General features: G+C 56.6%; 2 protein-coding genes and 1 non-coding gene across 26 annotated transcripts; all 3 read left to right on the forward strand.

Moving 5' to 3' along the window:
- The first annotated feature begins 613 nt into the window (after positions 1-613).
- LOC128562891 (U6 spliceosomal RNA) lies at positions 614-719 on the forward strand. The gene has a single exon (XR_008373590.1). It is a non-coding gene; the product is annotated as a U6 spliceosomal RNA (small nuclear RNA).
- A 1,498-nt stretch (positions 720-2,217) lies between these two features.
- Positions 2,218-7,918, forward strand: RHOT2 (ras homolog family member T2). Of its 20 annotated transcripts, none has more exons than XM_053554598.1 (20): positions 2,218-2,375; positions 2,483-2,541; positions 2,647-2,728; positions 2,811-2,854; positions 3,152-3,208; positions 3,761-3,814; positions 4,271-4,323; positions 4,394-4,502; positions 4,590-4,691; positions 4,794-4,892; positions 5,004-5,115; positions 5,199-5,319; positions 5,585-5,669; positions 5,736-5,878; positions 5,956-6,056; positions 6,129-6,259; positions 6,372-6,458; positions 6,577-6,699; positions 6,813-7,015; positions 7,311-7,905. In XM_053554598.1, the coding sequence occupies exons 1-20, from the start codon at positions 2,339-2,341 to the stop codon at positions 7,435-7,437; spliced, it is 1,929 nt and encodes a 642-aa protein (XP_053410573.1). In that variant the 5' UTR covers positions 2,218-2,338; the 3' UTR covers positions 7,438-7,905. The 20 variants fall into 20 exon arrangements, with proteins under 20 accessions (XP_053410573.1, XP_053410575.1, XP_053410569.1 ...); XM_053554600.1 differs by having other exon boundaries at positions 5,007-5,115; XM_053554594.1 differs by having other exon boundaries at positions 6,577-7,015; positions 7,311-7,911.
- A 1,189-nt stretch (positions 7,919-9,107) lies between these two features.
- Positions 9,108-11,815, forward strand: RHBDL1 (rhomboid like 1). 5 transcript variants are annotated; one of them, XM_053554609.1, is made up of 8 exons: positions 9,108-9,415; positions 9,790-9,951; positions 10,122-10,346; positions 10,422-10,570; positions 10,720-10,832; positions 10,904-11,004; positions 11,100-11,160; positions 11,241-11,815. In XM_053554609.1, the coding sequence occupies exons 1-8, from the start codon at positions 9,377-9,379 to the stop codon at positions 11,510-11,512; spliced, it is 1,122 nt and encodes a 373-aa protein (XP_053410584.1). In that variant the 5' UTR covers positions 9,108-9,376; the 3' UTR covers positions 11,513-11,815. The 5 variants fall into 5 exon arrangements, with proteins under 5 accessions (XP_053410584.1, XP_053410585.1, XP_053410586.1 ...); XM_053554610.1 differs by having other exon boundaries at positions 9,793-9,951; XM_053554611.1 differs by having other exon boundaries at positions 10,946-11,004; positions 11,241-11,512.
- The last annotated feature ends 940 nt before the right edge of the window (positions 11,816-12,755 follow it).

Raw genomic sequence — 12,755 nt, forward strand, 5'->3', positions numbered from 1 at the left:
AATTGTGATATATGTACACCATGGAATATTATGCAGTCTTAAAGAAAGATGGAGACTTTACCTCTTTCATGTTTACATGGCTGGAGCTGAAACATATTCTTCTTAGTAAAGTATCTCAAGAATGGAAGAAAGGGTGGCACCTGTGGCTCAAAGGGGTAGGGCACCAGCCCCATATGCCGAAGGTGGTGGGTTCAAACCCAGCCCTGCCCAAAAACTGAAAAAAAAAAATAATAATAATGGAAGAAAAATTATCCAATGTACTCAGTCCTACTAAGAAACTGTGTGTATGAAAGATATAACACAATTGTAACCTAAGAATATGGGGAAGGAGCAAAGGGAGGGGAAGGAGGGGGGAGGGTGGGTGGAAGGAGGGTGATTGGTGGGATTACACCTGCAGTGCATCTGATAAGGGTACATGTGAAACTTAGTAAATGTAGAATATAAATGTCTTAACATAATAACTAAAAAAATGCCAGGAAGGTTATGTTAACCAATGTGATGAAAATGTGTCAAACGGTCTATAAAACCAGTATATGGTGCCCCATGGTCGCATTACTGTACACAGCTATGATTTAATAAAAAAAATAAAATAAAAAATAAAACCTTTGCCATAGTGCTCCCTTTGGCAGCACATATAATAAAATAGGAATGATACAGAGAAGATTAGCATGGCCCTGTGTAAAGATGACATGCAAATTCATGAAGCCCTCGATATTTTTGACACACTATTTGGGAACAAGACACAATTATTAGAGAGACTTTACCTAACAAATGCGATTAGTATAACCTGGTTTCTTATACACTCAATCAATCCCCAACATTTTAATAAAAAAGACCCTCTCATATTATTCACGTTTGTAAGATTTCTCTCCAATATGAATTTTCTTATGTATAGTAAGATTTTACCTCTGGGTTAAGTGCATTGCCACACTGTCCACATTTGAAGAATTTCTCTCCAGTGTGAATAATTTTATGCTTAATAAGTTATGAACACCAAGGAAAGGTACTGCCACATTCTTCATATTTGTAGGATTTCTATGTTGCATGACTTTTTTTTTAATGGACAGGCCAGTTTCAACCTGAGTTAAAGGGTTTGCCACAGTATCCATATTTATAAATTTAATCCACAATGAATTTTTTTATGTGTAGAAAGATTTGAATTCTGGGTAAGGATTTGCCACATTGTTGACATTCATAAGGTTTCTCTCCAGAATGAATTCTTTTATGTACAGAAAGTGTTGAACAGTTGTTAAAGGCTTTTCCACATTGCTGACATTTGTAGGGTTTCTCCCCGGAATGAATTCTTTTATGTAAGGAAGTTTTTTTTAATGGAAAATAATTCATTTTTATTAATTAACATGAAATCTATGATATATTTTAAATAAAATGGGAAATGCAGTTGCAGTGGTAGAATGTAAACTGTACATGAGCACACTCTACTGTGGTTGTTGGTGTGTTCAGTTCTTGGTGTGTTCAGTTTTCAAAGACAAGATTATTTTTTTTTCCCACTAACCTTTGGTATAGAACAGCTATTTCCTTTCAGAGGAGAGTGACCATCATCCATCATTTATGCTCTGTTATTTCTACCATATAAGCAGTCCTATTCTCTCCATAAAATCTGACTCTCAGTGTGTTAGCTCTTTTTGATCCATGGTCAGGTAGCAGAGAAACCTTTTCCAATAACCCAAAGTGTTGTCTCCAGTACTAACAAACATTAATCATGATGCCTTAGATCATAGTTTTATACACAGTATCTGCCATTCTGTGTACTTTCATTCAAACTTAGTGCTTTCATTAAAATTCAGTATTCTTGACATTTCAAGGGTATAAATGAACCCATCCTAATAAAAACCCATCCTGAACCCTTCCCGGAGACCTTCATGGGACACATGTAGTGAAGTTACAGCGTCAAGGTATTTCAGATCTCATCACCTAAGGGTTTTAACGTTTACACTTTTTAACGTGTGTATTTATCACATTACTACTCCGTCGTCGTTGCATTGGCAGTCCCCTTTTCACTCCTAGCCAGAGCTCAGCCTCTGCCCCACGCCTAAACCTCTGGTCCCCGGGATGCAGCGCCCGCCCTGGCCGCAAAGGCCGGCCGACCCGCCAGGCCTTGGCCGGTGCGCCCGAAGCCCTGCCACCCACGGTCCCCGGCGCGCCCACACGGTGGCGCCGTCGCGCAGCCCGGTTTCTCTGGCCCGCCGGCTCGGTGGTGTAGCTGGGCGGACGGGGACCGGAAGTGCGGGCTCGAGGGGGGCGGGCAGAGGGCTGAGGGCCCGGCCCAAGCTAGGTCCGGGTGGTGGTTGGGGCTAGTGTGTGGCTCCAGGTGGCAACCATGAGGCGGGACGTGCGCATCCTGCTGCTGGGCGAGGGTAGGCATCGAGGGGCCGGGGGACTCGGGACTGGGGATCGGGGCTGGAGTCGTTGGGGCGCGGACGGGGGCATCGTGAACTTGGAGTTCCACTCTAACCCTGCGCAGCCCAGGTGGGGAAGACGTCGCTGATTCTGTCCCTGGTGAGCGAGGAGTTCCCCGAGGAGGTAAGCGGCCAGTGCGTCGCAGCGGGGTACTGGCTGCACGGGGAGAAACTGAGGTCCCGGACGCTGTGGGGCGCCTTCGGTCAGCCCTGCCCGGGCCTGTTGCAGGTACCTCCCCGAGCAGAAGAGATCACGATCCCCGCAGACGTCACCCCAGAGAAGGTGCCCACCCACATCGTGGACTATTCAGGTATTCGGTCCCACCCATCCTGGTTGCTTTGCCCAAGAGTGGGCTTTTCAGGCTGGTCTGCAGCAGGGTCTCTTCCATCCAGAAGCCGAGCAGACTGACGAGGAGCTCCAGGACGAGATCCACAAGGTTCGGGTTGTGAGGGCTCAGGAAGGGGGTGCTAGCCATGGGAGCTCAGTTCTGCACCCTGGGGGCTGGCTGCAGTCTCAGCCTAATCGGCTTCGCCCTCTGAGGAATTGGATTAAGGTGCTCGATTTGTCCTCGGCCCTGGTAATTCTGCTGTGATCTCTCAGCACCCACAGTCTTTAGGGCTCCAGTGACATGCCTTGCTGGAAGCACCTTGGGAAAGAAGGGAGCTTCTCCGAGGGCTGTCAGTCCTTCTTTCTCATATGTCCAGCCAGTGCTTGGTCTTCCTTTGTGCTCTAGGAAGTGGCCATCCCTTTTGCTGCATACTCTGGTCCACTGACCGGCCTCCAGGCCGTGGTAGGTGCTGTCATACCTAGGGCTCACCTGTTACCAGGTTGTGTGTGCCAGCCACCTGTAGCCTCTATTGTGTCCTGGGAGCATTGTCAGGCAGGGAAGCATTGGCTGCCACAGTCTTCCAGAGGCAGCCCCAACCTCTGACACTATTACCCTGACTGCTTGTAATGAGTACAGGGCCAAGGTCAGAGTCAGTCTCCTCTTACTGCTGGTTCTCCTCCAGGGCTGGGTTCTGGGCGTGGTTGTGTCTGTCCTGAGGCCTCCAGGGAACCTGCTGCCTAGAACTGTGTGCTTTGGGGTCTGCCATCTCTGTGCTGGGGCAAACAGGGAAGGGGCTATCTGAGGTGCCAGTAGCCAGCTGCCTGTCCCCAGCATGACAGCAGAGAGTGAACATCAGACTGGAGGCAGATTCTAGAGAAGGGTGGGCTCCTAGGCCACCCTGTGGAGCTGTGCTCCATGCCACCTTTGAGGGCCTGGGAGGGTATGTAGTTGGCCTGGGCTGTCCTCAGTAAACAGGCAGCCTCTCGTCTCCCCATGCCCCTGCTTTCCTCACAGGCAAATGTTGTGTGTGTGGTGTATGATGTCTCCAAGGAGGCCACGATTGAGAAGGTAAGTGGCTACTGCCTGTTTAGTCAACACCCTGTCCTTGATGCAGACCCTAGTGGCAGAGATGGGGTGGCCAAGGTGGACCCAAACCTGTGAACAGGCCCATCCGTAACGAACATCTTGGGGACCTTCACCTGGAGCTGCTGGCTGCTCCGCCAGTGAACCTGAGTCCCTCCCCACAGAAAGCGCCTGGTGTGGCTGCCCGTCTGAACTGTGTAGCAGCCCCTCTTCCCTCCCTAGTCTCAGAACTCCCAAGTGAGTGACTAGGGGCCTGCATTGGGCTGCTCTGGGCTGCCCTTCCATCTGCTTTCTCCTCCGGGCTTCATCCCTAGTGCCTGAGACTTGGGGCCTCAATTGGCCTCGACCTCCCCTTCTACTCTTCCCAAGCCAGGTGTGAGCCTTGGCTGGGAGCTGCACTACATGGGCAGCCTTGTATCATGGCTGGGCTTTGCCTTGCAGATCCGAACCAAGTGGATCCCGCTGGTGAATGGGAGGACTGAGAAAGGGCCCAGGTAATGAGCAGCGCCTGGGGCATGCCCCACTGGCTCTCATTCCTTAATGACCCTGGCCTCCTTCTTCCAGGGTGCCCATCATCCTGGTGGGCAACAAGTCAGACCTGAGGTCAGGGAGCTCTGTGGAAGCTGTGCTTCCCATCATGAACCAGTTCCCTGAGATTGAGACCTGCGTGGAGGTGAGTGGGCAGGGTACGGCTCTAGCTGGGAAATCTGTGGTGAGACCCCTGTCCCATGTCTTCCTTAGCCTGTCCCACCTTCCCCAGTGTTCAGCCAAGAACCTGAGGAACATCTCAGAACTGTTCTACTACGCTCAGAAGGCCGTCCTGCACCCCACAGCACCCCTCTATGACCCAGAAGCCAAGCAGGTGGGCTGTGGGCCTCAGCTTCATGCACTGGCTCCCCTAGGGACTCACGGGAATAGGGGTGGTTAAAGGCTGCCTGGGGCCACTGAGCCACCATCCCCACAGTTGAAGCCAGCGTGCGCCCAGGCCCTCAGGCGCATATTCAGGCTCTCAGATCAGGACCTGGACCAGACACTCAGTGACGAGGAGCTTAACGCCTTCCAGGTTTGCCCCAACCCCCATCTGAAGGTGCTCTACCTCTTGTGTCTCTGTTGCTGCTGATTATCAGATCTGCAGTTTCAGGGTGGCCAATTCACAGCCACTATTTCTTGGAAGCAGAAAGCCTGTTTTGGGCACCCGTTGGCGCCACAGGCACTGGAGGATGTGAAGATGGTGGTGCGCAAGAATGTGGTGGGTGGTGTGCAAGATGACCGGCTGACCCTGGATGGTGAGACCAGGCCCCCACTGCCTCCAGGTGCTGGGCGCCCAGCTGGGCTGTGCCTGGGGCTACCCACCTCTGTCTTGGCACAGGCTTCCTCTTCCTGAATACCCTCTTCATCCAGCGGGGCCGGCATGAGACCACATGGACCATCCTACGGCGTTTCGGCTATAGCGATACACTTGAGCTGACAAACGACTACCTTTTCCCACCGTCAGTGTCCAGTGGGGCTTAGAGTTCAACCTCCCTGAGCATGGGGGGTCCAGCTCAGCTGCCTCATTGTGGGTGGTGGCCTGTCTATGCTGGAGCAGATGGCCACTCTCATCCCCTGGCCCCAGCTGTGGGTGGAAGGGTACGGGATCCTCCCCGTTCCATTGGGAGGGTTCTACTGCATAGATGGGACTGCAGGGTGACAGCTAGATTGTCTAGCCTAGAGGTGCCAGATACCTTAAAAACCAGGAGTGTTGTCACCCAGCAGGCTCCATGTGCCCCCTGGCTGTAGCACAGAGCTCAACCATCTGGGCTACCAGTTTGTGCAGAGAGTGTTTGAGAAGCATGACCAGGTAAGAGCACTGTGGTCCCCTGTCCTTCACCATGCCTGGCATATATCCCATGACCTTTCCCTGCAGGACCGTGATGGTGCCCTCTCACCCACGGAGTTGCAGAGCCTCTTCAGTGTATTCCCTGTGGCCCCCTGGGGCCCTGAGCTCCTGCGCACGGTGTGCACCGAGGCTGGCTGGCTGCCCCTACATGGGTACCTTTGCCAGTGGACGTAAGTGCCACCCTCAGCACACCCACCTGCGTGCTGTCCACCTCCCTGCTCTAATGTTTGCTTTTGCCTGCCCCCAGGCTGGTGACCTACCTGGATGTCCAGCGCTGCCTGGGGCACCTTGGCTATCTGGGCTACCCCACCCTCTGTGAGGAGGACTCTCAGGCCCGGGCCATCACAGGTGGGTGACCACCCTCATTAGGCCCTGGGCCTAGCACCTGGGAGTCACCTTAACTTGCGCCCATCCTCACAGTCACCCGTGAGAAAAGGCTGGACCAGGAGAAGGGGCAAACACAGCGGAGTGTCCTCATGTGCAAGGTGGTAGGGGCCCCAGGAGTGGGCAAGTCTGCCTTCCTGCAGGCCTTCCTTGGCCACAGCCTGGGGGTGAGTGTCTGCTGAGGTACTTGTACCCCAACTGGTGGCTCTAGGAGTGGGACAGGGTTGTCTGGGTTGCACCGAGTCCAGTGAGCATTAGGGTCTCCTCCCTTTCTCTCAGCACCAGGATGCCAGGGAGTCCCCTGAGGAGCCTTCCACCTATGCCATCAATACTGTGCAGGTCAATGGACAGGAGAAGTACCTGATTGTGAGTACCAGGAGGGCCTGGAAACTTGGGGACATTTCTTTGCCCACCCCTTACTTTGCTAGAGCTGTTTCAGTGTGGCCCTTGGAGGACCCTTCTGTGAGGTCACCGTTTGTCCTAGCTATGTGAGGTGGGCACAGACAGCCTACTGGCCACTTTGCCGGATTCTGCCTGCGATGTTGTCTGCTTAATGTTTGATGGCAGTGACCCAGAGTCCTTTTTGTACTGCGCTGATATCTACAAGGTGAGGCCTGGCCCCAAGTCTTGCCAGGGAATACTGTGCCATGGGGCAGGGCCTACCCGCCAGCCATGCCTTGCACTCCTGGAACTATTCCTCACATGGCCTTCCCCATGCAGCGCCATTACATGGATGGGCAGACGCCCTGCCTCTTCCTCTGCTCCAAAGCCGATCTGCCCGAAGGTGTTGCGCTGTACGGCCCTTCACCAGCTGAGTTCTGCCGTAGGCACCGTCTGCCCACCCCCATCCCATTCTCCTGCGCCGGCCCAGAGGAGCCCAGCACTGCCATCTTCACCCAGCTCGCCACCATGGCTACCTTCCCGTGGGTACCCAGCACCCTAACCATAGGAGGACAGTACTCTGTCCTATCTCAGCGTACTGGCACCATCTGTTGCCCAGACATTTGGAGTGGCTGTGGTGTCAGGGCTGGATCAGGGTCAGGGTTGCAGGATAGGGCTCTGGGTAACACAGCCTGTGCCTGGGTGTGCCCCTCAGGGTCTGGTCCCTGCTGGCTGCTTTGTGGTCTGGGAGCTCTAACTCTCCAGTTGAGGGTGACCAGCAGCAAGCAGGGCAGACCCAGCCTGAGGGCCTCTGCTGATGGCACCTCTCTCTTGCAGACACTTGGCCCAAGCAGAGATGTGTCCCACGTCCTTCTGGCTCCGGGGGATTCTGGGGCTCGTTGGGGCCGCCATGGCTGCAGTGCTCAGCTTCTCCCTCTATAGGGTCCTGGTGAAGAGCCGATGAAATTCCTGGGACCCTGAGCCCCTCCCTTGACATGGGCAGGGTTCCCTTCAAGACAGTGCAGATGTGAAATGCAAGCTCCTAGCTCAGCAGTCTGACCACAGGGCTCTCAAAGGGACTGTCTTCTTTCCAAATTTTAATTTCTGAAGATAGTCACCTGCCCATGGGCAGGGCCCTCCATCCTCCCGTAAAGTGTCCTGGCTCCTACCCAAGCCCTAGGTGTGCCATATGCCACCACAGCTACAGGCACTGCCCTCCTTTGTGGGTTTCATGTGTGTTGGGCTGGGGACCACGGGTGACTCCAGACTCAGAATTCTCAGGGCTCCGCCTCTTTGCTGGTCCTGGATAGCCAGTGGGTGTGAGAGGCTGGAAGGCAGAATTTGGGGCCAAAGGTGGGGGTGGGCACCCCCAGCTGGGAGCTGGGAGCCAGCTGGGAGCCTTTCCACAGTGGTGCCCACAGTGGCAAACGCGAAATTGGGTTTCCTGATTAAACTGCACTTGTGTCTTTTCCATTTCTCGAACCCCAGTCTCTGAAAACAGCTTTTCTCAAACCGATATGGAACATGTCCTGTGTCTTAGTGTGGGCTGGAAATGTCACACCTCTTCCTTCTTAAGTCGCCACCCCAAGGCCTCAGGCCAATGTGATAAGTGGCCCTATAAGGTCTTCATGTCCATGGAGGCTGTGTAGTCTGTGTGAGGCCACTGCCGATGCTGCTTTCTCTGCTTGCTCTGTTATGTCCTGGCATGGAGCAGGGCTGACCACTATGCCCTCGCCTGAAGGAAGTAGGGCAACTCTGGTGGGAGGATGGGCCTAGACGTACTTCCTAGGCCTGGAGCTGAGAGACCCCACAGTGTGGTCACCCAGGACCCGCCCACACAGGCATTCACAGACCTACATACTTGGGCCAGGTCTTGGTGTGCTGCCTACTGCACAGGGACTCTGAAGTCCCTATACTGTCCCCACAGCCTCCTGGCTGGATGGCAGTTTAGTTCACAGCCGTCCCTGTGAGGGATGGAGCAGTGAGTCTGCAGCATCCCCAAGATCTTTGCCACAGCAAGGGCAGGTTTCCAGCAGCCCTTGGTGGGTTGCCATGGGTACATGTCCCTGTCAGTCGCCTTTGTTGCTTTTTTGTTAGAGGGGTTTGCCCAGGAACAGACCCTTCCCTTATCCCAGCTGTAGCCCTGCCCCATGGGAGTTATGCTCAGCTGGGGCTATCTGGATAACCCCAGTGCTTTCCTGAGCCCAGAGGCTCTGACAGCTCCTGCAGCTTGAGTGGAACCCCCAGCGTGTCAACATGTGGGTTCATCTTGGTCATCCGTACTTTGGCAACTACAGGAGGGTCTTCCACCCCACAAGGTGGCCTCCGTCCTACTGGGGGGACCATGGGATGTCCCTGCTACAACACTGAAGATGGGGAGGGGGTGTGTCTGCCACAGGTGGGTGAGCTCCCGGTCCAAGGCAGAAACACGAATGAATTGCAAGGGTCAGAGACAGTGGAGCAGCCAGGGACGACTTCCCAAGGAGGTGATGTCTTTAGGAGGCCTGAGCCTAAGCCTGTGTGAAAGAGCCTTGCCTGCAAGGGGTTCCAGGGTGCCCCACATAATGTGGCTGCTGTCTGGGAGGGAAGGAAGGTGTGCCCAGTACACAGGAGCCTGAGCAGGGGTGGGGGTGGGTACACTGTTCGGTGGAAGCCATACCTGTCCACGGTGTATGTCCAGAGGCAGCCTGGCTGGCACATCCGCTTGTGGAGTGTGCGTGTGTCCTGGCCGCGCGTGGCAGCGTGTGCGGTGGGGGCGGGCGGGCGGCTGTGACGCGGCCTGAGCGCAGCGCGGCGCGAGCAGAGCAGGTGGAGCGGGCTGGCTGGGGCGGAGCAGAGCCCGCCGCACAGCAGCCCCTCCCGGCCGCGGCCGCTGACCCCGGCCCCCAGCCCGGCCTGACTCTATGGACAGAAGCTCCCTGCTGCAGCTCATCCAGGAGCAGGTGCGTGGGGAACGGGGAGCTGGCACCACCCTGGGTGCTGCGGTCCTGCTGCTGGGCTGAGATTGTGAGGGACGGAGAGCTCCCAGAGAGCCCCACTCCGCATCCCCAGCACCCCTCTACGCGACCTTGACCCCTGTGCTTGAGCTGGCTGGCCCAGTGCTCCTGGGGGAGGGTGGGAGGGAGGGTGGTTGTCGCAGGGTGGGCTGGGTGGAAATGAAGTGGGAAGAGCTCAGGAGCGGAAGGGCTGGGACCTGGATTTGGTGTCCTGGCAGCTCGTGGAGCTGCTGCTATGAGCTAGTGTGCCAGGTCCTGTGGTCTGGGTTTGGCCTGCTCTCAGACCTTGGCCGGCACCACCCCACCCCACCCCACCTCAGCAGCTGGACCCTGAGAACACAGGCTTCATCGGTGCAGACACCTTCGCTGGTCTGGTGCACAGCCATGAGCTGCCCCTGGACCCGGCCAAGCTGGACATGCTGGTGGCCCTGGCCCAGAGCAATGAGCGGGGCCAGGTCTGCTACCAGGAGCTGGTGGACCTGGTCAGTGCCATAATGGGTGGGCAGCAGGGACCAGATCCAGTGCCCTGCCTAGGGGGGTGTGAGCAGGTGGCCTCTCTTGCTGGGGAGGACTCGTGGATGTGGGGAGCTGGGCAGGCCACGGGCAGGGGTGCCATGGAGGGACTTGCCCATGCTCTGGTCCCTGCCCCTAGATCAGCAGCAAGCGCTCCAGCAGCTTCAAGCGGGCCATCGCTAATGGGCAGCGGGCACTGCCCCAGGATGGGTTGCTGGATGAGCCGGGCCTGGGTGTCTACAAGCGGTTTGTGCGCTATGTAGCCTATGAGATCCTGCCTTGTGAAGTGGACCGCCGCTGGTACTTCTACCGGCACCGCAACTGCCCACCCCCCGTGTTCATGGCCTCCATCACCCTCGCCCAGGTGGGACCACCCCCCCCATTGCCCTGGGGGGCCTCCCGTGTCCCTGTTCTGATCAGCCCCAACTTGTATCCCCAGATCATTGTGTTCCTGTGCTATGGGGCACGCCTCAACAAGTGGGTGCTGCAGACCTACCATCCTGAATACATGAAGAGCCCCCTTGTGTACCACCCTGGGCACCGTGCCCGGGCCTGGCGCTTCCTCACCTATATGTTCATGCACGTTGGGTGAGTGGGGGCTACTGGCATGGCCAGGCCAGCCCGAAGATGGCCACTCACTAAGTCAGAAAGGCTCAGGTGGGGGGCAGAGGCAAGGGCTGGGGATGGGCAGAGCAAATAGCTGACCCCACCCCCGTACCTGTCCCCTATGTGGCCAGGCTGGAGCAGCTGGGGTTCAATGCCCTCCTGCAGCTGATGATTGGGGTGCCCCTGGAGATGGTGCATGGCCTGCTCCGTATCAGCCTGCTCTACCTGGCAGGTGTGCTGGCAGGTGAGATAGGCATGTGCCCCCACCCACCTCATTGGCTTGTCCTGCCCTCATCCCCTCCCCTGCTCACACAGGCTCTCTGACTGTCTCCATCACCGACATGCGGGCCCCCGTAGTGGGAGGCTCTGGCGGGGTCTACGCCCTGTGTTCAGCACACCTGGCCAACGTCGTCATGGTAACAAGGTTGCCCAGTTGTGGATGTGGGGCGGGGCCGGCGCGACCCACCCCCACCCTCAGCATTCCTCATGTCTGTCTGCATGCCCTTGTCAGAACTGGGCTGGGATGAGGTGTCCTTACAAGCTGCTGAGGATGGTGCTGGCCTTGGTGTGCAGTGAGTAGGGGCTGGGTGGGGTTGGGGGGCCCTCTCAGCCTGCAGCCAGGGCACCTGCCACCTGCTGCGTCCCTCTGCAGTGAGCTCCGAGGTGGGCAGGGCTGTGTGGCTGCGCTTCTCCCCGCCACTGCCTGCCTCAGGCCCGCAGCCCAGCTTCATGGCGCATCTCGCGGGCGCGGTGGTAGGTGTGAGCATGGGCCTGACCATCCTGCGAAGCTACGAGGAGCGCCTGCAGGACCAGTGTGGCTGGTGGGTGGTGCTGCTGGCCTACGGCACCTTCCTGCTCTTCGCCATCTTCTGGAACATCTTTGCCTATGACCTGCTGGGTGCCCACATACCCCCGCCACCCTGACCAGCTCCCTTGGGCTGGGCTCAGGCATGTGGTGAACTGGCCACCAAGCAGGCCTTTGTGTCTGCCCTCCAGGGATGGACGTCTCAAGGCTGCTGCTCCCCATGGGGCAGGTGGCCCCTGTGGCCCACTGATTTGAGGCCAAGGTTTACTTTAGCCCTGGCTGCCCATCAAAGGTCTGGTTGGAAGGGCTGCTGGGCCAGGGATGGGTGGGTGGCCTCAGATTAGTCCTTATCCACCTCCCACCCCTACCTCCACCCCTAGGACTTGCAGTCTGAGCCTTTTTCAAAAATGAATAAATATTTTACACAGCATCAGGTGGCAGTCCCAAGGTTCCAGAGACTTATCTGCCCTCCCTTACACCTGCTGAACTTGAAAGACCCCTCCCCCATGATAATGGCTTGGGTTTTCTTCCCCTTTGCACCTCTGCACCTGGAGTGAGGCACGGGAGTTGGGGGCAAGTGGGGAGAGCTGTGGGCCTCCTTGTCAGAGTGAGCACAACAAACATTTATTGATTCCTGTAATGGCCAGCTTCCTGCTTAGCCAGTCTGCTGTCCTGGAGACCCCAGGCCTGAGGCTGAGAAGGAAGTGGGTCCTGTACTTCTTGGCTTGGGTCCTGTACTTCTTGGCTGGCCTTGTGCCTTTATGAGTGGTCAAGTCAGGGCACAGCTTCTGCCCCATGGCTCAGGTCCACAGCGCTGTCTCCAGAGCACTCCTAAGGCTCTGACTAGGGAGCATCACAGTCCGGAGCCCAGCAGGTCCTGCATACTTTTCTGGCCACCAGCAGTTCGCTTGTCTTGACTCAGGTAGAGCAGGTAGAACTTGAGAGTATACTGCAGAGGCGGCAGCAATGCTCTAGGCAGCAAGGGACAGTACACAGGTCCCCCCAGTCTGGGGACAGAGTCTTGGAGACATGCCGTTGCTCCTGCTCTGAGTAACACTCGATTGTCCCCGTGTTTACGACCCAGCTCACCCGAGGCCATACGCACAGCTCCAGGACATGGCCAGAAGCGACCCCTTTGCGACAGATCAGCGGCTCCTGCGGAGGGGCCCTGGGAAGACCCGCCCCGCCACCCTTCAACCGCTCGCTTCCCTCGTGTCACGTGATTGTCCGTTTGTCCCCCGGTGGTCGCAGGCAGCTCCTTTCAGTACCTGGGGAAGAGCCGTGACGCAAGTCCGGCCACGGGGGCGCCCACCCTACCAATCCCCACAACCCCTTCCGCTCTGTTAACGGTCCAGGGCTTCC

This window comes from Nycticebus coucang, chromosome 12, assembly GCF_027406575.1.
Source record: "Nycticebus coucang isolate mNycCou1 chromosome 12, mNycCou1.pri, whole genome shotgun sequence".
NCBI lineage: Eukaryota > Metazoa > Chordata > Mammalia > Primates > Lorisidae > Nycticebus > Nycticebus coucang.